Source organism: Castanea sativa, chromosome 12 (assembly GCF_040712315.1).
Source record: "Castanea sativa cultivar Marrone di Chiusa Pesio chromosome 12, ASM4071231v1".
NCBI classification, from domain to species: Eukaryota; Viridiplantae; Streptophyta; class Magnoliopsida; order Fagales; family Fagaceae; genus Castanea; species Castanea sativa.
In genome coordinates, this window is record NC_134024.1 from 17,590,757 (window position 1) to 17,613,141 (window position 22,385).

Below are 22,385 nucleotides of genomic sequence, written 5' to 3' on the forward strand. Positions count from 1 at the left end.
TTTTCTCTCTCTGATCCGTTTGCAACAGACTCATCCTCTCATCTTTTTCACAATACAGAATATACAGATATAAACTTTGCTCAAAAAAAAAAAACACAGACATACACAAACAAACATGGATCGGTGTTTGACTGGTCGGAGCTCGTGGGTCTTGTCGTGGATCGAAGCTGGCGGACGCTGGATCGGAGCTGGCGGATCGGCGATCGGAGCTGGTGGACAGGCGACCGGAGCTCGCGGATCGCCGATCGGAGCTCGCGGATCGCCGATCCGAGAGCCCCGATCGCGGAGCGCGGATCGCCGATCCGAGAGCCCCGATCGCGGAGCGCGGATCGTCGATCCAAGAGCCCCGATCGCCGATCCGCGAGCTCCGATCGCTCTCGGATCGCCGATCGGAGCTCGCGGTTGGTGATCTGAGCTCGCCGATCGGACTCGCGGACGCTGATCTGAGGTGGTGATCCGAGAGGTAGTTGATGGAGAGGGAGAGGGAGAGGGAGAGTCTGAGAGATGGATTTGGAGAGAGAGAGCAAAAGTGAGAAATGAGCTGGTAGAGAGAGAGAGAGCGGTAATTTAAGAGTTAGTTGGTGTAAAATAATAAAATATTAAAGAAAATTAATTATTTAATTAAAAAGGATGGTAAGATAGATGAACTGATGTTGAGGTTTTGTAAAATTAAATGTGTAAAATAGAAAAAGTGGGTTTTTAGTGTAAAAGTGAATGTGTAAAATAGAGGAGCTGGTGTGGATGCTCTAATACACCTTTTTAAAGGTTAAAAACTGAATTGAAATATTTGTATTTTTGGTTTTGTACTTTTAGGTTTTTTGGGTAAATTTTGTTTAAAGGAAAGAGTCGCAGTTTTTAAAGCCCTAATTTGTCTGTGCCCTAATTTTTTTATTTTTGTTATTGAAACTAATAACTGGATTGTTTTAGTAACTAGAGGTGGGTTCGGATGGCTTATCTATGGGCTCTTTTGGTAGAGAAGTTTGAGTTGAGTTATTTGTAATTTTTTGGTAGAATGAGTTTGAACCATTCTACCAAACAGGCCCATAATGACTTGAGCTCATCTGATCGGCAAGTTTGTTCTGGTAGTTTTGCAAATGATCATTGGATAAAATTTGAAATCAAGCTAAGTGGGATAGGGACTCGAAATCAAGTTCTCTTCTAGAGTAGATGTCAATCAAATACAAGTTATGCAAGTTCAACACTATATAACTTAAATCAAACGCATAAATGATAATTTGATACCACGTAGAAAAAGTCTAATTATGCCCAGTAGTTTCATTGAGTAACTTTGAATATATATATATATATATTTATTTATTTATTTATTTATTTTAAGAACAAATTTTTAGTAACTCTTTTTCCACAAATATTAACATGGCAGTTTTCATTGTTGACAAGGGAAGAGCGATTCTAATAGCATCATGTAAAAAGCATAATGTAAAGAGATGTGCTAGTACCACCAAATATTACACAACTTAAGCATAATGTAAAGAGATGTGTTAGGACCATCAAATATTACATAACTTTGTGCCATAACTCGTCATGTAGCGAGTTGTGACTGGTGAAGGAGTGTATGTGGGCCATGTGAGGACACACTTTCGTCAATCACAACTTGCCACGTGGCGAGTTGTGGCACAAGGTTGTGCCATTTTCTGTGGTTCCAGCATTTTCCTAATGTAAAAGTAAAGTTACTTCGATGACAACTTCAACTTGACCTTAATAAATTGGAACAAATTAAGAAAAATTTTGGCCTTAATATATTGGAACAAATTATGAAAAAATTTGTGGGCGATTTTTTGTTTTTAATATAAATAAGGAGTGTTGGGATCTTATTATAAAATGAAAAAATCATATCTATTAGTAGCTTCCATTATTCTTTACAGAAGCTTTTACTTTTTTTATCCATAGCCGTCAGAAGCTTTTATTATTCTCTGCAGAAACTCTGTCCATACTATTAACGGTGGTTATACCGACTACCTATTGATGTGGGATGAAAACACTCAACCCGTCCTTGGACGGTCGCCACCTTCACAGCCATCCAGAAGTTATCCTCAAGACGAGAGTAACGGACAAGGACGTCCAGAGGGTGATAGCGAAGCTACATCCCTCGTCCATGGGATGCGCACAGCCTACCTTATGAGGACTCGTCCATATAAAGATTCGTGGACTAGGATGTTACACTTAGAATTAACAGGCGCGCTCGATGAAGGAATTCCAGGACGAGGGTATCATACTTAGGAGAATCTCCGAATATAATGTGACAATCCCTTATCCCACGCATAACGGTCATGTACCCGTTGTGGAATAGAAGTGTAACTCCTAAACGGTTATGGCAGTTACGTTAAGCCTCCTTGAATCCAGGAGAGGTTCCTGTCTCAATAACCGTCTACAAGAACACTATATAAAGGCTGCTTCAGACAAGGCCAAGGTATGTTCAGTTTTTACTCCAAAAAAGTTGGAACTCAAATAACTTAGAGGAAAAAACTAACTTTGCCATCGGAGGACTTTTGGCCGGCAGCCCCGGTCGCCTTTGATACGCTTTTCTTTCTTTTTCAGGCCGTAGAAAGATCCAGTAGTCCTTTCCAGTCCGAAGCATCCAGCCTACTGATTTTCCTCGCATCATCACCTATAAATAGCCATTAGCTAACCAAAAATGTTGAATTTTGTTTAAATTCTGTGACCTATAAATAGTCACTCAATATTTAAGGAAGACATAACTTAACTTTAAAAATTCTTACTCTCTTATATGTAAAATACTTGTTCAATCTAATAATATCTAGTTAGTTTGTTTTATCTAATCTTCCGTTCTAGTCTATGTCTTCAAGTAATCTTCTATATCTCATTGACATTCTCTAACTAGCTGAACAAAGTTTCTCTCCAAATTCGTTTGGAGAAAAACTCTTCAAACTTCTAATATATTTCTTTTTTGGGTGTGAAATTTAAAAATCTAACCATTGAATTTTATGTTTTTCATGTTCTTAAGGTGCATATCAAATTTCGTTCAAATCAGATTATTATTTACTATTTGATCAATTAACTTATTTTTTATATACAACTTTAGATTGCAAAAACTTAAAATTATAACATTTATTTGATGACATAGCAATTAATATTTGATTTTCTTGAAATTTTGTAAGCATTAAGGATGTAATAAGAACATGCAATCTAACGGTTAGATTTTCAAAATTCATACTCAATATAAATATATATAATGAGTTTGTAGGGTTTCTCTCTAAACTAATTTGGAGAGAAACTTTATCCTAACCAGCTACCATAATATTATTATTATGAGTTATTAAAAAAAAAAAAAAAGTCAATACGCGGCGTTTTGGGTCGTCATGGTCTGGAATTGGGCTTTTCACACACAGACGGTTGATTTGAAGCCCATATGGTCGTCGTCGCCTTCATACGTTTTGCAATACAATTTGGCGCTTTTACCAAAATCCCCCAAAACCCTAGGAAACCCAGAACCAGAACTGAACCACCACTCCACTAACCCTAGCCCTTATTCACAGACACAGACACAGACACAGAGACACAGAGAGAGAGAGAGAGAGAGAGAGAGAGGAAAAAAGCGAAAATGGTGTTAGGGTTAAGAGAATTCACAGAGAGAGTCGGAGACGGTGCCGGAGAACCCGTTCTGGACTCCGATAACGGCGAGGAGCTCATGCACGTACAGCACTCTGTCGCCATCGTTCTCGGGAATCGCGTTCCTGTTTCCCCTGGCACTCTCTACATCTCCACCAAGTACTCTCTCTCTCTCTCTCTCTGTGAATATGTATGTATATATGTTGTGTGAATCCACTACTTTTTGCACTAGTAAAAAGAAATTGGGGATGGAGAAGAAAATTGAGGATTTTATGTGTTCCTATTGGACACCTAAAAACGCTAATTTTGATGTAAATTACTTTAGATTTCATGAATATGGGTGAGCTGCAATCTATGAAGCATGGACACTGCAATTATTGAAATACGTTGGGATACACTTTTTTTTTTTTAGTTTTAATAATAAATAAAAACTGCACGGACTTGGGTACAGTATGACACACCAACACAAGCCATTTCTGAAAAATTATAACATGAAATGGCCGGTATGACACTAGTATGGCACGGGTACGGCACCTAAATGAAATGTTTGTGCTTCCTAGCTTCTTAGTTGACGATGCTCTTGGTGTGGAGGTGCTAAGCTAGTTAATGATATGTGATAAAATTTCCTCAATTTTGCCAGTCAATAGAGTCTAAAAGGAGAATCACTGAAACCAATGTAGGCCTAGTGGTAGTCTTTGGTTGGCTTAGGAAGTAGGTAGGGTACTCTACTTGCTTGTGTTAATGAAAAGATTTTATGCAGTGTGTTGAATGCTTCAACGTGTTGATGGGGTTTTGCAGGAAAGTTGTGTGGTTGAGTGATGTGGATAAGACCAAAGGTTATGCAGTTGATTTCTTGTCTCTGTCGTTGCATGCGGTTTCAAGGGACCCCGAGGCCTATCCCTCTCCTTGCATATATACGCAGGTATGATATTGTTTAACTCCATCAATTTACTGAGTCATCAATGATTATTTGATGATTATGCTTCGGGTTTATCTTGTTCAAAATGTCTTATCTAGGTTGAAATGTTTATTGTCAATAAATTGGGTTTAAAAAATTATTGTTTTATTTTTTTAATTTTGGGGAATGTGGTTACCAATTTATAAAATTCAACAATTGATTATTGATCATGATGTACCATGACTATAGCCCAATATAGCTTTGAAACTAAGCATTTCAGGCTTGATTGCCAATGCTCTACTTTTTGGGTGAAACATCAAGGTGTCTTTTAAGTTGTAATAAACTCTGAAGTATTTCATCTTTGCATATGCTAGTGACTCTTGGCTTAGAGTTTAGCGCGTACCATCTTTTCTTGAACTCATGATCCGTATTTGATGGGATGTTGATCATGAGTTGATTATGCACCCTATCTAAGGTCAACTTCTCCAAACGTGTTGGTAGGCATCTGTTGTTCGCTCCCTTCATTTATTATGTTCTGGTCAAGTGATAGGTTGACTCTCAACCCAAGTCCAGCTGACCTATGATCTCCGCTACTTTTGACCTATGTGATAGAACTTTATCTGTTTAAAATTATTCTACAGAATCTCGGTAATCAAGAGCTTGGCTATTCTGATCCTTCATTCCTTGGGATTGTAATGAGTCCACATCACAACATCACGTTACTAGTAGATATACTGAGTTTACTAAATGACCATCAAATTAGGTTGCATTTTTTAATATGCACTAGATCTATTTTACACAGACGAGAGTTTAGGAGTTTCCCCTAACTCAAACTGAACCCAATCTGTCTAGCACCAAAAAAAAGGGCACACCTAAGGGGCTAAGACTCTCTAAGGTTCCAAGAAGATCTCAAAATAACTTTCAAGTCTTGCCCATGTCCCTTGTCTTCAATAAAACCCAAAACAATCTTTAATGTCAAAAAAACTTTGTATCAAAAAAGAAATTTCAAATCAGTTCTGGTTGTCATGTCATTGAGCTTCGATGCAAAGAGATAATTCTGATCAATAATGAAATTCATAAATTAACGTACAGGTTACATGCTAATCAATTCCCATAAGCAAATCATACCTGGAACGTTTCCTTATAGATTGGGCACATCTAAACTTTTCCTTATATTTTTTCCTTTTTTAGTAAGAATTTCTCAGTATAGTTGTGTTACTTGTGTACATTGAGTTAATCATTGCATCAATTCTGTCCCGTCTAAAATTACTAGACCTCCATTTGTCTTTCTCCATTATAGAAATTTTCAACTTTATCCCCTTTTGATTTATGACATTGCTTGTGTTTTTTGTTTGAAGATTGAAACAGAAGCTGATGAAGACGAGTCTGAGGGCTCGGATTCAGAAAGTAGCGATACCTTGGATTTATCCAAGATCACAGAGATGAGGCTCATTCCATCAGATCCAAGCCAATGTATTCTTCCATCTTCTCTACTTCGTCCTGCAGCTTAATGCTAAAATAACTGCAATGCCCTTTTTTTTTGTGAGAACAATAATGCCATTTTACATTTTACAGTTTTATTTTTCTTCTTGATATTGGTAAAGGGTAACTAATATCCATGTTGCTTGTGTGATAGTGGATACTCTGTTTGATATATTCTGTGAATGTGCTGAGCTCAATCCTGAACCAATTGATGGTGAGTATCATTCTTTTATACTGAATTGGACATTGTTTTGAATTTCTGATTTTTCTTGATGTTGTATTAATCTCGTTTTCTTCTTTAGCTGCATATCTTTTAATTTTTTGTGTATGCTTTCTTCAGGAGAAGAAGAGGAGCACAATTGGATTTTTAGTGCTGATCAAATGGTAGATGAAGTAGCAGGTATTGGGTGGACAGTTAAAATTGATGCTCGTGTGTTTGTGTTATTAATATACACCTTTTTAACATGTTTGTATTTTCAGAGGAAGGCGATCATTTCTCTCAAGATCCAACCAACTCAATTGGTCATTCAAATGGGGATCATGACCTAGCTCGTACGGTGCTTGAGGTAGGCCTGTTGGTGCATCTTTTATGTTGTCTTGGTGCACCTACTTTTAGTGCCATATGAAATAATAGCCATATTCACCATTGTATGTCCTATGATATTCATGAGTTCTCTCTCTCTCTCTCTCTCTCTCTCTCTCTCTTAATATGTACTTGATTTCTTCAAATTTTTGGTATGGGATTGAGGATTAGAGTTTCATATGATCTGGGTAGGCCTCTAACTGGTGGGGGCTAGATAAAAACTTGTTAGACCATAGATCAAATAAAGCAATGTGCAACGTGCTTAGTATCTTAGGCTGCTGTTTGAGTGCAAGAATCTTCTGAAGGCTTTGCAAGAACTTGGTAATTGATTTTTTTTTTGGGGAGGGGGGGCGGGGGTGTGCGAGGTGTTGCAACCGTATATTCTGAAGATATATTTTTTATTCTCAACAAAGTGATAGGTAGATATTTGCATTTAATATCATGATCATTGAGAAACCACATATTTTGTCGAGATCTTTCATTTAGTCGACCACGCCATTTATAATTTGCTTTGATATTGGTTATTGATTACTTATTGCTGGTAGGTTTGGCTAATGCAGTAATGATGATTTGATGATATACTGTATATATCTATCTGATTGCCTTCAAAAATCCGAATATTTGCAGTATCTTCCAATCCTGGTTACTTTTACACTTTTAAAGCATGTTTGATTGATTTTATTTTGTTCCACTACAGCTTCAAATCAACGATCAACGATTTGAGGATGCTGATGAGATGGATGATGACCATGAAAGGGGCCATCATTGAGCGTCTATTTCTTCCTTTGTTGCAGCTTCTAGAGTTTTCTTTAATCTTATGTTATGTACCATTTCTTGTCCTGTACCTAGAGTCTTGCTGTATATGTGAACCATCATTGGAGGTATTAAAATAAACTTCCTGACAAAAGAGCAGCAATGTTACACTATTTTCTGTTTACTTTCTCTTTAACCAATTATAAGGTTTTGTGGAATCCAATTTTCAGAGTAACTAGAAGCAAGGATTTAACAGGCAAATCATGAGATTTTTGAAACCTTTAATGATTCGCTAACACTATCCCTTGTATTTAGTAGTGACTATAAATTCGGATTTTGGACCTCATTGTAAGAATAATAAAATTTAGAGTGTGGTGGAAACCAAACAAATATAAACATACTTCCATACTTCCAGTCATAGTTGTTTTAGTGTTTAGAGAAAAAGAAAACTTGCTATTAAGATTTGTTCCATAACCCTCCTTTCATCAAGGAGTTTGAAACTTATAACTTCAAGGTGTTTATTAATCAAAGGGAATACACCAATTGAAAGTTACCTAAAAATTGTTAATCACCATAGTGTCTTTCAAAATAAAATCCTTATGACATGAATTTTCATTTATCACTTAAATGTGGGCCACAAAAAGTCTTTTTAAAATCTTACATTCTCCTACTTGGCTCACATGATATTTAAATAACTTAATAAGTGACATTCACTTTAATATGACCATGATATTAACCATGTCAACTAGTTGTGAAATGCTCCCGCTCAAATAAAGAATCTAATACAAGAATTAGCACCAAGGTTATAAATTAAGAATTGTAATTTGCTTTTAATAATTTAACATAAAAGCCTAGTTTGAAAATTTGCAATGCTTTTGTTCTCATGCTGATTTTGATTGTTTGAGATAATTGTAGTGATTGTAAATACCTTTTGGTAGGTAATTATTTGATGAGGTTATAATAAGATCTTTGATAGTGAGTTAACCCCAAGGGATACCACAGTCAGTTGGGAACCTCTTGAAGTGACTCTTGAAGTGAGGTCAGAAGTTTGAATCTCCAATCCACCTTCCTTGGGTCTAAACCTTACTAATAAAAAAATAATAATAATAACTTAGAGCATAATTCTTACATCCCAACTTGGCTCACTGGTAATTGTGATACTCCAACCATATAACTTAGAGCTCTAGCAGTCCAACTGACTAAATTAACTTGAATTTGTCTCGCCTATCCAAACATGAGGACTTTGCCACTATTGCAAAATAATAATATTAAGTGTTTAAAATACAAACGGATAGTTTGTTTATCTTCATACATAATAGTTTTCTTTCGTGCATCGCAACTGCTAGAATAGCACGGCATGGCAAACTCCCACTAAAAGTTACTATGACCTCAAGTCTCATGGGTCATATAACATATATCTAATGGGCACTTGCAGATAATTTTAACTTACAAGTCGTCCACAAACATGAGCACCTACAAGTCTACTAACTCATTCAACTTGATAAATTTACTATGACGTGGCCATGAAATTTAGTTTATGAACAAATCTGGGATCTAATAGTGATCTTATTCTCATTTGTTGCATATTCTCGCGTAATAATTTTAGTTAAAAAAATGTTGTGTAGATAATAGATTGTGCTATGGAAGGAAGGAAGTGGGCTGGTGATTTAGACTTACCTCACAAAGAAAGTTTACAAAGCTTTTGGTGGGTATATAAAGTAGCACAATCACCAAAAAATAATATATTAACAGAATATAAATATATAGACATGTGGCTTAAAATAATCGTGAAAGGCTTTGTTACGAGTTTTGAAATGCATACACCAAATGTAAGCATTGGAATTATATGCTTATATAATAGGTAATAAGGAACTAATATTTTTCTCATTTTAGCAACTTTTTTTTTTTCTTTTTGGTTGGAATGCTCGTTTTAGCAACTTGATACACATGCCAACATTAGATATAAATGAATCAACAATCTTTGTATCAGCAGTGAAACCAACTCATCAATTAAAATATCAAGCTACAATGTTTATATAAAACAAAATAAAACTATTTCCCAACGTGCACTGATATTTGGAAAACTATCAACAATAAGTTAAAAAACAACTATATATACTAAAGTGGATTCTTGTTCTACTTTGTGTGTGTTTGGATACCCACTTATTGTGCTGAAAACTAAAAACTTATTGTTGAAAATAATATAATTTCTGGGTTACTGTTCACATAAGAAAACACTGTTTACTTGCTTTAATGTATTGTTCATGTCCTATAAACAGTGCAAGAAGCACTGGTTAAAAAAAAGGCAAAAACGCGGAGACGCAATATGCAGACGCCAATCCAAACGGACTTGATAAATTGATTGGTCATCGTTGAGCTTTACTGTTTGGTACCAGCGATTGGGATAGGATAGAATCCGATATGCACCAATCTCGAAAAATACATAGAGGAGAGTACTTGAAAGATGAAAATATACTGTTTTTAATCTTTTCATGCCATAAAACAAAACTGTGGATAGGAGAGTGTTCCCCCTGAAAGGTAAAATACAGCTGCTAAAGCCACTAAGGTATACGTCCTCAATTTATTATTTCTCTCAACCACTTGAGGCATCATCATGGACTATTGAAGGACCCGGGTGGAAAATATCTGCCATTTCAACTTCTTTGTCTATATGCTTTATTTGGGTAAAAAAGAGAGGCTGAAATGGGTGATTTCTTGTAATTTTGCAGGTTTCGCTTCATTTGCCGTTGGCCTTGTTTTGAATGAATTTGAAGCAAAAAATAATAATATTTTTATCGACGAGGAAAATGATACTCTGCAATATTTTACTTATACAGTTATACCATGAGTAATAATATTTTTTTACAAATTACTTATGCCACAAGTGATTATTGAGTAAAAAAAATTGATGTCAAATATTAGCCATACAAGAACCAAAAAATATTACAAGTTATTAGTTTCTCAAAAAGGAAATTACAAATTATTAATGTGATATAAGTAGTATTGGATAAAAAAATTGATATATATATATATATATAGAAACAGATGAGACTAGGGATAGAAGTATAGAAACTGAGAGCTCCTTCTTTTAAGGTAGTCAGTACCTACAGACTAACTAACCACTACACTAAGTCCCTTTGGTGTGTCCTTCTAAGATTTCATATTTTATTTATTTTGAGTTTGTATTATAATTTTCAATTTATATATACGTCATGCATTTATGTTGAAAATGATTTTATTTTAGACTATTTATATTGTTTTATTGTGTTATTAAAACTACTAATGTTGTGTGTTTTGTAAAGTGAGTTGGTAAAAAAAATAAAATAAATATTTGTAGTGCTAAATTTATGGCTCCATCAATGTGGATGCTCTAAGCCAAAAACATATAAGGGTGACAATTTTTATCCATATTTATGAACCCACTCATTACCCACCTAATTTAGATAAGTCTTAACCCAACCCATTTGAATATTTGGGTTAATGGGTAAAAGACCCATTAGGTAAATTAATTATGTGGGTCTTCATGGATAAACCCACTAATACCTACTAAAACCCATCTAGAATTTAAATAAACAACATAAAATCTAAATTTCTAGAAAATGACCAAAATATCTCCAAAACCCAAAAATTACCAAAATACCCCCAAACCCAAAAATTGACCTGAACACCCATAAAACCCCAAAAATGAGCAAAATACCCCTGAAACTTACCGAAATACCCCAAAACCTAAAAATTACAAAAATACTTCTGAACCCTAGAAATTTACCGAAATAACCAAAAAATATAAAAATTATTGAAATACCCCTAAAACCTAAAAGATGACAGAAATGCCCTCATAACCTTAAATGTGACTAAAATACCCTTAGAATCTACAAAATGATCAAAATAACCTCGAACCTAAAAAATTACCGAAATTCCCTCGAAACCTATAAAATGACTGAAATACTCTTAGAACCTTTAATTTGTAGAAAATATCCTTGAAACATTCAAAATACCCCAAACCTTTATTTCTGTAATTTTAGACGTTTCAGGTGTATTTTGGTCATCTTACATGTTTAGGGGTATTTTTGTCATAATCTAGGTTTCAAGGGTTTTTATTGATCATTTTTAGGTTTTGGGGTTATTTTGGTGATTTTTTAGGTTTTGGGGGTATTTCGATCATTTTTTAGGTTTTAAGGTATTTTGGAAATTCTTTAGGTTTTGGGGGTATATCAGTCATTTTTTAGGTTTCAGATGTATTTCGGTTAGTTTTTAGGTTTAGAGGGTATTTTGGTCATTTTTCAGGTTTAGGGTGTATTTTGGTAATTTTTAGGTTTCGGGGGTATTTTGGTCATTTTCTTAGGTTTTGGGGTTATTTTAGTCATTTTTTAGGTTTTGGGGTTATTTTAGTCATTTTTTAGGTTTTGGGGTTATTTTAGTCATTTTTTTAGGCTTTGGGGTATTTCGATCATTTTTTAGGTTTTAGGATATTTTGGTAATTTTTTATATTTTGAAGGTATTTTGGTCATTTTTTAGGTTTCAGAGGTATTTTGGTCATTTTTTAGGTTTAGGGGGTATTTTGGTAATTTTTTAGGTTTAGGGTGTATTTTGGTAATTTTTAGGTTTCGAGGGTATTTCAGTCATTTTTAAGTTTTGGGGGGTATTTGGTCATTTTATAGGTTTGGGGTATTTTGGTCATTTTTTTAATTTAGGGGGTATTTTGGTAATTTTTAGGTTTTGAGGGTATTTTGGTCATTTTTTAGGTTACGGGGGTAATTTGGTAATTTGTTTTCAAGTTTCAAGGGTATTTTTGGTAATTTTAAGGTTTCAGAGGTACTTAGGTCATTTTTTAGGTTTAGGGGGATTTCGGTCATTTTTTAGGTTTTATGGGTATTTTGGTCATTTTTTAGTTTTTGAGATATTTTGGTCATTTTGTAGGTTTTTGGGATATTTTGGACATTTTAGAGGTTTTGTAGGGTATTTTTATCATTTTAGATATTTTGGAGGTATTTTGGTCATTTTAGTGGCTTTTAAGCATATTCGGTGATTTTAGAGATATTGGGGGTATTTTGGTCATTTTAGAGGTTTCATGGGTATTTTGCTCATTTTAGAGAATTTGGAGATATATTGGTCATTTTAGTGGTTTTTGAGCATATTTGATAATTTTAGAGATATCGCGGTATTTTGGTTATTTTAGAGGTTTCATAAGTATTTTGCTCATTTTAGAGATTTTGGCGATATTTTGCTCATTTTAGAGATTTTGGAGATATTTTGGATGTCCAAGGGTATATTGGTAATTTTGGTTGTGTAGGGGTATTTGCGTCATTTTAGGTATTTAAGGGCATTTTGGTAATTTTGGAGGTCAAAAGGGTATTCAAGTAGTTTTAAAGGTATTTGGATCGTATTGAGTTAAATGGGTGGGTTACTAATTAAATGGATTGAGTTAGTAATAGATAATTAATTTATATGTAAATAGGTCATAAATGAATAAATGGGTAATTACACACCCAAGCTGCCCATTTGCCACCCCAAGAATGGGTTAACTGCTATTATAGCATATGATGATATTTTTGTTTCAGAGGGGGAAAATGTGTGTGTGTATATATATATATATATATATATATATATATTTAACAGTAGCAATTTCATGTTGAAGGTCGTTAATAGTTATATCTTTGGTTATATTTTTATTAAATTTTTCTAAAGTTTCTTTAAAACTTATTTTAGATTTAAGTTTTTTAACCTTTTCATCCTTTGTTAAGTTTTGCTTAAACTTGCAAATATATTCTTTTTGCAATTCAGTGATTATAGTTAACAACAAGTTATCTTGTTCTTCACTTTTAGTCAACATGTGAACAGATTTTATAATATTACAATATGTTAAACTTGATTTAAGGCTAAAAGGAGTTGCGAGCAACAACTCCCAAGTTAGCATTGCTTTTTATTCAGCTAAAGTTGAATCTCTCTCTAACATTAACAGAAATGTTAATGAAGGAGAAGATGATGCAAAATCTAATGCTCCTTCTGGATCTGATTTTTCACCTATTGAAACCCCTATTTACCAAAGTCAATTAAGAGTAATAAATCTTGTTAATAAAGATTTTGAAATATATGGTTGTTTTGTATAATGAATTTATTTCTGCTATATATATATTATATATTATTTTGGGTACATCCGTACATGATGGATGATAGACGATTAGGTGGCTATCAAAATTTTTAATTGATGTGGCAAATTCTGACTGGGCCAGCTAGATTTGCATATTGGGTCTGTTTGGATAGAACTTATTTTGCTGAAACTGAAAAATGAAAACTGAAAACACTGTAGTAAAATAATTTTTAAATGTGTGAATAGTATTGTAGGACCCATTTTTAATGAAAAAGTTGATGAAAAGTGAAATTTGTGGGACTCATGAACAGTAATTTTGTATACTGTTCATAGTTAAAAGTCAATATGTGCGGCTGCTTTAAAAAAAAAAAAAAAAAATCTCCAAAACGTGGACGTGGGCTGGACGTGAATCCAAACGCCCTCATTATATAGATTTTAATGCCCCATAAATCTCAAAGATTTCACAGCTGAACAGTGGTCTAAAAAAAGAAAATTCGAAGACGAAGAAGAAGTTGAGATTAGAACAAGATGCAGCAGAGAAAATCAGCATTTGGAAGACCTTCTGGGACGGACGGCTCAGATTTCTCCTATCGTATGGTCGTCGATTCACGTAAGCTTCACTCTCAATTCAATTTCCCCAAAGTCTTTGTTTTTTTTCTTATTCTCTGTTTGGTTCCCGAGAAAGTCATGGAAAGGAAATTTGTGTCTTTAAGATTTGAAAATTCTCTTGAACTACTACTTTCTCTCGCATTTTCTCTGCGACCAAACACAGAGTATTTGGGTTCTTCATCCTAATGCTTTCTTTCCTTAAATTTTAGGGTATCAAAAGGTAGCAAAAGGGAAGTCTCGTCTCTACGCTCTGATTTTCATTCAGGTTCATACATTTCTCTCTCTCTCTCTCAAATCTATATATAGCCAATTACCATTTTTGATAATGTATTTCTTTTGTTCTATATTTTGCATGTATTTTTATTGTCCTGAGTTTTTAAATGTATATAGGAAAGCAAATTTTATTTTTAATAATTGAATTTTTATGTGTCTTATTTCTCTGCATGTGAGAACTTGTATCTAAGTTTTGCATAATTTAGATAGTCAATTTAATTATTTTTGATCATATAGGGAACCATTTTAAAGAACCAATAGTTAGTCAATTATAAGATTATATGTTTGAACTTATCTAAGCAAGAAAAGATGGTATTTTCGAACTCTATTTTCAGCTGTTTTTCGTTTCTTTCCTGCACGGTGTGAGTTATAAGGTAGTGGTTGCTCTAGTAGAATCCGATTTTTACTGGAAAGAATTGTGAAGAATTTGACATAGTCTATTGTGGTAAATGAACATTGTCACCAAAGTTGTGTTAAGTTATTGCTTCTGGCTAGTAAAATTTGAGTTGGGGAAAGTTCTGCCTGGTGGAATGTTGGTAAAGGATGGATCTGTTCAGGTGGTCTAGGTTTTTAAACATTTAGAATTGTTAGATTAGCAAAGCATGATTTTCGGGGTTATTTCAATTGAGATGGTACTGATAATGGTAGTAGCGTAAATCAAAATAGCCCAATATGTAAGTGATTACTTCTATCATTTTTTATTATTGGTCATCACACACACGCATTGGTTCTTGAAGCCAAGAGCCCACTCTCTGCCTTATTCGTGCAAGGGGAGGAGGTGCCATTTGAGCTAGAGCTCATTGGCCGTGATAACTTTTATCATTTTCTTTCATGAAGTATAGTTTTGTATCCAACAGCTTTTATCTCAAGTGGTTGCTGTTGTAATTTATGTTGATGTTTTTTTTTGGCAATGTTTACTACAGGCGGTCATTCATTCAATTGGAGCTGTATACACATTTCTGACAACATTAAAGGAGGGTCCTGATAGACTTGCTATTTCAACTATCGTCATTGGTTTTCTTTCTTTCATAATAGGGGAATTAGGTATCTAATCAAACTCTATGCGTCTTTTTCGAGCTACTGTGTACTTGTGCATATGTTTCCAATTACTGTATCTATGTGCTTGTTGTTTTGAAGGTCGAAGACGTAGCCGAGTGAGTTTCTTAAAAGTTTACATTGTTGCATCTACTGCAGCAACACTTCTCTGGATTGCTTATGTAGCTAAGAGCAATTTTGCATTAGAGGTAAGAAGGTTGATTTTTTTTTTTTCAAAGTTGATTATCATTGAGAACTTCAAAAGCAATCATGGAAGATAAATAAGAATATTTGATTCTCCAAAAAAAAAAAAAAAAAATCAAGCAAAATAAGCTTAGAGAAACAAGATAGAGACCCCCTAAATAATTGCAAACGAGTGTTTGATGATCTGATGAAGTTCTTTAATTAAAACCTTGAGTAATTCATAAAAAGAAAGTTAATAATTCCTGAAGTCATTGGCATAGAAATCCAAGTTCACAGTGGATTTATAGATAACACATATTATATACTTACATGTCTTGTTGCAAAAAATTGAACTTGTTTGAAGAGGAACTACAGACAAAAATTAATTTCTTTGCTAAAATTGACTCCACGATATATGTTTAACAAATTTAGAATTTGTTTTTCCTAAAATTATACCTTTCGTTTCACCCAGTATCGCTTAAGGAAAAAAAAAATCCCTATATTGCTGAAAGTCTTCTGCAGTTTGTTATTTTTGAGGATGGTTGTGTTGAGTGTTTATAGTTGATGATTTCACCAGATCTAGTATGGTGCTAGATAGGAACAAAGTGATTTGGTAGGTGTTCTTGTTTCTATTTAGTAAAAGCTAGATGACTTATTTTAGTTGCTAAACTTGTGTGTTAATGATTAGAGCTTTGCTGAAAATCAGGCTCTTCATCACGCTGTCTGAATTCTATTTAGCTCAAGGAGATTTTAGATTTGAGCCAGTGAATCTAATTAAAGTATTTAGCTTTTCAATATCCTTTGGTCATGAAAGCTTCAAATTTTGTTTTTATTTTTTAGGAGTATATGTGTACACCTTGTGTGCATAACATCTCCTCTATCTCAATAAAATTATCTTCCTTATTAAGAAGAAAATGAATGCTTCAACTTGTGCATCCTCTCATATTTATAATGTAACACATAATACAGTAAAAATGATAAAGTTTTCTTTAAGTCCCAATTCCGTAATGATCCCCATCTTCACCTCTTTGTTTTCTTCCTATCAAATTTTTCTTTAGTTTATGTGACTTTCACCTATCTCGAGCTTCTCATATTCTGAATGCTCCTTAGCCATTTGACTGGCTCACTTCTCTTCCTCTTCTTCTGTTATTGCCTATGATTGATCTATATATTGCAGCATCATATAGTTTTCTTCCCCCAACCCACTCTCTGTTTTTGGGGTAAGGAATGAAAAGGAAATCCCCAATGCAGTGGACTCCGATTGAGCTGGAAGAACCCTAGCTGATCCCACCCACAGCGTGTTTGCTGAAGCAAGTAGACCCTGCTAGTATTGTGCAGCCTCTTTATAATGGAGAATGTGTTCATAGTCATAGGCTTTTGATTCTGTAAACATTGCCTTAATGTAGCTGTTAGTGATGTTGTGTAGGTCTTCAAAGTTTACTTGGGGAATTATAAATAAAAAAAAAAAAAAAAACTATTCCACTTTAAATCTACTTATAGATTGAAGGAAGTCTCCTTTTTGGTATTAGCTTTTAGTCAAAGTCCTTGACATGTGTTTTTAAACAAATATACTTCTTGTCAACACTAATTAACTGTTTCATTATCTGAATTTTTGAGGTCAACAAAGGAAATTGAAGCTAATGGTAGATAACCCCATATTTTTGTACTTTTCTTCAATCAACTAAACTAAAGTGTTCTAGTTTGATTGACCTCAGTCACTGACCAAGTGGATGTCCACTCAGTCATAATTTAGATAAATCCTCTCCATATTATGCCCTACAAACCCCGTAACTTGAGCAAGCCCTGTCTCTGTTACCTTAATATAATTCTTTCCTATTTGAATTTTTCCAGTAAAAATAAAATTCTTTAAGCAAGAAACTCAAAACTGCTGCAACTCATTTATCATTATAACCTTTTATGTAATTGAATACATGACTGTTTCATCTTATGTTAGATGCTTGATGTCTGTTTGCAATGTGCTAGTTTCTACTTAATTACTTAGATAGGTGTTAGTGTGTATAAATGCCAGTAGTTGTACTTTATATTTAATTTTACTTTAATGATTGTGTAACTATTAACAAAATATGTATAAGACATGTGCTGCATGTTGTCATGTTTCCAAGATGCTAATATTTTGTAATTGTATAGAATCTATTCAAACTTGACTTGTGACTTATCAGATCTATCCTGTGGTAAAATCTTCCCTTCTCGTATGTCCAGGCATTTAATCACTTGTAAAATAGTTACTAAGCACAAGAACTCAATGATGGATGTCCTTACAGGATTTTATATATGTAGTGGGAACCAATTACTTACTCTTGGAGCTTCCATATTATTCCTCTGAAATTTTCCTGATTGTTATTTTTAATTACTGAGTAGGTTATCCAAGATCCAAGTAACTGGGAAAAATATAAGTTTGAACTTTTGGAGACTGCTCGCATTCTAATTGGTGAGTTATTTATCTTTTTATGCCGATTGTAAGTGTGATGTTTATTTTTCATTTTGGATTGCTTGTTTCATCTCCTTTCATTGAACTTTCACAGGATTGCTGATACAAATATTTACAATTGGAACAACAATTTCTCTTATTGGTAACATGTCTCCTCCCAAAAGGGCCTCTTAACCACTTCTTACCTAGAACAAACTCTCCATGTCAACGGCTGAAAGAAATTTTTTTTTGAGTGCTTCATAAATTATATAAATTAAGAAAGACTGATTCCTTCATTTTACTTTTTTGATTATTAGCCTGCTGAGCCCCATAATTAGAATGAATATTTCATTTCGTAGCTTATGCTCAAGGTACTGCCATAGTCAACTAATCTGAATCCTATTGGTAGGTAATGGGATAAACCCTTAATAAGTGATGTCATACACTCGTGTGGGTATGGTAGTAGGTTTAAGTATCCTAGGCAACAGGCCAAGTGTAGCCCCTATCTTGATAATGGGCTAAAACATCTTAACTTGTCTAACGGCCTGATTTCTCTTCATTGTGTTTATCCTTGATTCCATTTTGTTTTTGGCCTAAGAGCTTAATGGAAAATGGTAGTGGTGGCAGTATAGCCATCAAGTTCAAGTTAAAACACTTTGTTGTTCAGGATTAATATATTAGGGACTTTGTCAACAGTTCAATTTAAGATATATTTAATGCTTTATTATTCAAAATCCTAAAAGCATTATGCACCTAGGGGGAATATGACAGTGACTGCAATTGCAGGCAACCAACCTTGGTTGCACCTTGTTGCAGGGTATGGTACTTGCTACCTAGAGATCTCAACATGAATACAAGTCAAATGTTGAAAAGCTCTTTGATAGTAATAATCATGATGATGCTAGGATTATTTTGCTTAACTAATGAAGTTGGTATATTTTGGGACCAAGAGCAGAGCTAGCCAGGAAACAAAAATGTATATGTTTCAGGTTTAGGATGTAATAATGACTTTAGCTCCATTGTATTAATTCGCATAAATTAGGGACCTCCTGTAATATTTCTTAGTGATGTGTGTGTAGCCCTAATAGATTCTAGGAAAAGGGTTCAATTAGGCCACCATTGTTTTGTCAAAGTCTATTTATTAGCAACTGCATTGCACCATAAGAACATGGCACCAATCGGCGCTGTCCTAGCAATTTGCAATTGGCACACTATTATCAACAATTGGCATTATCCTTGCAAGCTATAAACTTAAATGGTAAATGAAAATGAAGGTGCATTAGTATTGCTTTAAGAGAGAGCCACATCCAATATTTGCCTTCCTCAACTTATTGTAAAAAGATGTAAACACCAGGTAGGGAATTAAACAGTTTGGCACAAGTCAAGATGAGTGGACTTATCAAATGAAAAATCAATAGAAAAAGAATATAAATGTGAAGCCCTTTGGATAATTTCACATGGTTTCATTGAAGAAACATAAAATACCAAAGATCCCCACTTTTTTTTTTGGGCTAAAAGATCCCCATTTGCATATTCTTGGGTAGAGAATGTGAAATGTTTGCATTTCCTGTCCTCTCTGTCTCTGTTACTCTCCCCCACAGATATGCGTCAATTTTGAACCCAATTAAAAAATATATGATCAATTGTACAAACTACAAAGGAATCTCCATTACTGGATTTTGCATTTTACAATAGCAAAAGTTGCAATTTACAACTTGTTCACAGATATTAAGCAGAGAAGAACTCACTAGTCACTATTTTAATGCGACTTTCTAACACAAATAATCTCAAGCTCTTAGCTCCACCGATCGCAACTTACACCATACATCAACCAGTTTCATACGTGGGTACAACACCAAATATGATATTGCATAGGCATCGAGTCCTATGGTTTTTTGTTTTTTCGGGTCTATATTATGCAAAAATAAAATGATATAATCACACTTAAGGTAAGCTAATTAACCATGAAGAGAGGCATATCGATTAATCAAAGCCAAGGCATTGCTAGTCAATTGTGCAACGTTCACAATCCTGCCCCTCACAAGGGGTTTTCACGTTCCACCACACATGGTTTTCCCTTGAAACCCATCAGTGCACGTAGTCTCATCCGTCAAAGCAGCACTAACCCAAGTCTGTATATCATTTATCATAAGCTGAAAGTTAGAGCCCTTAACATCGTTCATCTCTCTTATAGACTTGTTCAGCTCGTACACTGAATCACTAAAGCTCCTCCACACAGTCCTTCATAGCAGCAACAACTTTAGGACTCATTCCCTGGCTTTTTGAGATATTCACGATCATGGTAGAGGTTGATTTGATTTAGCTGATGATCATGTACCAGATTTTTTTAGTTTCATCTGGAACTAAAATTTATTTTTCCCTACTACTCATTTTCCAAAATTTTGGGGCTCCTTTTTACTTGAAGGCCTTAGGCAATGGCTTAATTGGCCTAGTGGAAGAGCCAACCCTAAATGTATTAGATTTTTTGAGTTTCATCTAAAATTGTCTTTTCCAAAATTTTGGGGCCCTCCTTCCACTTGGGGGCCTTAGGCAATGACCTTATTAGCCTAGTGGAAGGGCCGGCCCTGTATGGTCACTCCCATATCATTTTGATATTCACTACTTAAAAGAGCATCATAAAGATCAACAAATCATCATGTTGATCATGACAACATGCACCCAAAATTGATATGAAATAATATTTCACAACATGATAAGTGCAAAAAAAACCTAAATTGCACTTAAATAAATTACTCACTTCAATGATCCAAATCTCATACATAACAATAAACTTTATGAAATAATTGCAAACTTATGTAAGTGCACAATTGCACTTGGACCCAAAAACAATCACGGGCTCAAGCCCAATGAGCCTTAAACAATAAAATTTGTAGAGTGTGGGCTTGAAACCTAGGTTTGAAGTACTGGGAGCTTGTTAACAGGCTTTTAGAAACAAATACAGGTAACTAACAAACGATAATTGCAAATGGATCTCCTCGGACTCTAGCCGAGGACTACTTCTTTATTATTTCTCTTTCTTCCTTAAATATTACAATTTCTTAATTTCCTTTCTTTGTTTCGATCCCCCTTTCTTTTTGGCCTTTACCCCCCTTTTATACTTCCTTCCCTGATACTTTTTGAACAGTGACTAGAAGTTTCCACCTCACTGTTCAGGGGTCACCTCCTCATTAATGCGGCCAGGGAGGTAGGTGCAGAGCCTTTAATGCGGAGGTGGTAGCTTTTGCCCTTGATATTTTCTTTAATACTGGTGCATCTAGAAGATTCAGGATGTCCCCTTTTAACCATTAGTCTTTCCAGAGTTGTGCCTTGACCTTTATAATGAAATCTTGAGTTCTCTCGGATCTGTCCGAGGTGAAACTCTCCTACCGTATTCTCGATTCCCTCGCATGGGCCAACTCATAGAGTTTAATCCTGGAGCAGGTCGGCCCTCCATGTTACAGCCCAAAGGCCCATATGCCCACTTGGGTCCTTTTACTCCCCACAATAGCCCCTCAAAACTCTAATTTTCAACATCCGAGGAGAAAAATAGGGTTTTGATCCGATGAGAACTAACTCTGCATACTTTGTGAATGATTGCACGTGCGGAAACCGTTTCGCGTTCCAGAAGACGCCACTTGGTGGTTTTATTTTCAAAAACGCGCGCATTTATTACTATAAGTTACACCTTGTCCCCCACGTTCAACGGTGAGATGGGCATCCAACGGTCCTCGTTATTTCACGAAAATTTGGGCGGGACAAATAAAATTTCGAGGCCGCTTTTCGCACACCGTGACGCTTCGGGAACCTGCGCCTTCATTTAATTCATCAGGGACTAATCCCATCAAAACATCAGTAAACATACTTTACCCGCAGAAAACCGTGGAAATTTGCACAACTTGAGATTCGTAAGTTTTTGATTCTTTTTTTCTTAACCTTTTCTCCTCGGATCTTGTCCTCGGCTATCCTTGTAGACATTTTCCCTTTTAGATTTTAGTCTTTCGTCCCTCTCTGATGGGAAAATTTAAGTGTCTAGTTGATACCGCCGCCGGAATGGAAGGCTTCGCAGCCAAGTATCACATTCCCGGCGATGTAGGTTTAAAATATTGCTCCGGCGGAAGCCGTGGCCGGCTCTAGAAAGGCTGGAGAGGTTATCATCCCAATGGTAGCCTTTGCAGAGGTGGGGGATGACCCTCCCAATGAAGCCCGTAGCTGTGGAGTACCTCCGCAACCACCGTTGTGTCCCGATCGCTGCACCTCAAATGTTTTTAGAGTTTTGGGTAGCGTCGATGCTCTAAACGAGCAAATTGGTCTAAACCTCACTCGGCACGATGTCGTTTTTCTGTACGAGTGCCATAAACTCACCAATGTAGGTTACTACATTAAATCCCGCTCCAGCGTCGTTAGGCTAATCTCCTGTCTGCCCAAATCCAACAAAGGCATGAAGGATGACTACCTGATCGTCTCT

The 22,385-nt window shown here is 35.1% G+C and overlaps 2 protein-coding genes across 2 annotated transcripts; both read left to right on the forward strand.

The window, feature by feature from the left end:
• Positions 1-3,406: 3,406 nt before the first annotated feature.
• Positions 3,407-7,527, forward strand: LOC142618442 (chloride conductance regulatory protein ICln). The gene is made up of 7 exons (XM_075791383.1): positions 3,407-3,747; positions 4,387-4,510; positions 5,845-5,959; positions 6,123-6,182; positions 6,309-6,368; positions 6,449-6,534; positions 7,249-7,527. The coding sequence occupies exons 1-7, from the start codon at positions 3,581-3,583 to the stop codon at positions 7,318-7,320; spliced, it is 684 nt and encodes a 227-aa protein (XP_075647498.1). The 5' UTR covers positions 3,407-3,580; the 3' UTR covers positions 7,321-7,527.
• A 6,297-nt stretch (positions 7,528-13,824) lies between these two features.
• Positions 13,825-18,219, forward strand: LOC142618945 (uncharacterized). Its single transcript, XM_075792006.1, has 6 exons — positions 13,825-14,002; positions 14,211-14,266; positions 15,198-15,318; positions 15,412-15,518; positions 17,872-17,941; positions 18,036-18,219. Exons 1-6 carry the CDS (start codon positions 13,921-13,923, stop codon positions 18,113-18,115), a joined length of 516 nt encoding a protein of 171 aa, XP_075648121.1. The 5' UTR covers positions 13,825-13,920; the 3' UTR covers positions 18,116-18,219.
• Positions 18,220-22,385: the final 4,166 nt, after the last annotated feature.

What these genes read in the sequence shown, in the direction of transcription:
- LOC142618442 (XM_075791383.1), top strand. Translation starts at nt 3,581, where the DNA reads ATGGTGTTAGGGTTAAGAGAATTCACAGAGAGAGTCGGAGACGGTGCC. An exon ending in ACTCTCTACATCTCCACCAA is followed by an intron (nt 3,748 to 4,386) that starts GTACTCTCTCTC and finishes GGGGTTTTGCAG; the next exon opens with GAAAGTTGTGTGGTTGAGTG. An exon ending in CAATCCTGAACCAATTGATG is followed by an intron (nt 6,183 to 6,308) that starts GTGAGTATCATT and finishes TGCTTTCTTCAG; the next exon opens with GAGAAGAAGAGGAGCACAAT.
- LOC142618945 (XM_075792006.1), top strand. Translation starts at nt 13,921, where the DNA reads ATGCAGCAGAGAAAATCAGCATTTGGAAGACCTTCTGGGACGGACGGC. An exon ending in ACGCTCTGATTTTCATTCAG is followed by an intron (nt 14,267 to 15,197) that starts GTTCATACATTT and finishes TGTTTACTACAG; the next exon opens with GCGGTCATTCATTCAATTGG. An exon ending in TTTCATAATAGGGGAATTAG is followed by an intron (nt 15,319 to 15,411) that starts GTATCTAATCAA and finishes GTTGTTTTGAAG; the next exon opens with GTCGAAGACGTAGCCGAGTG.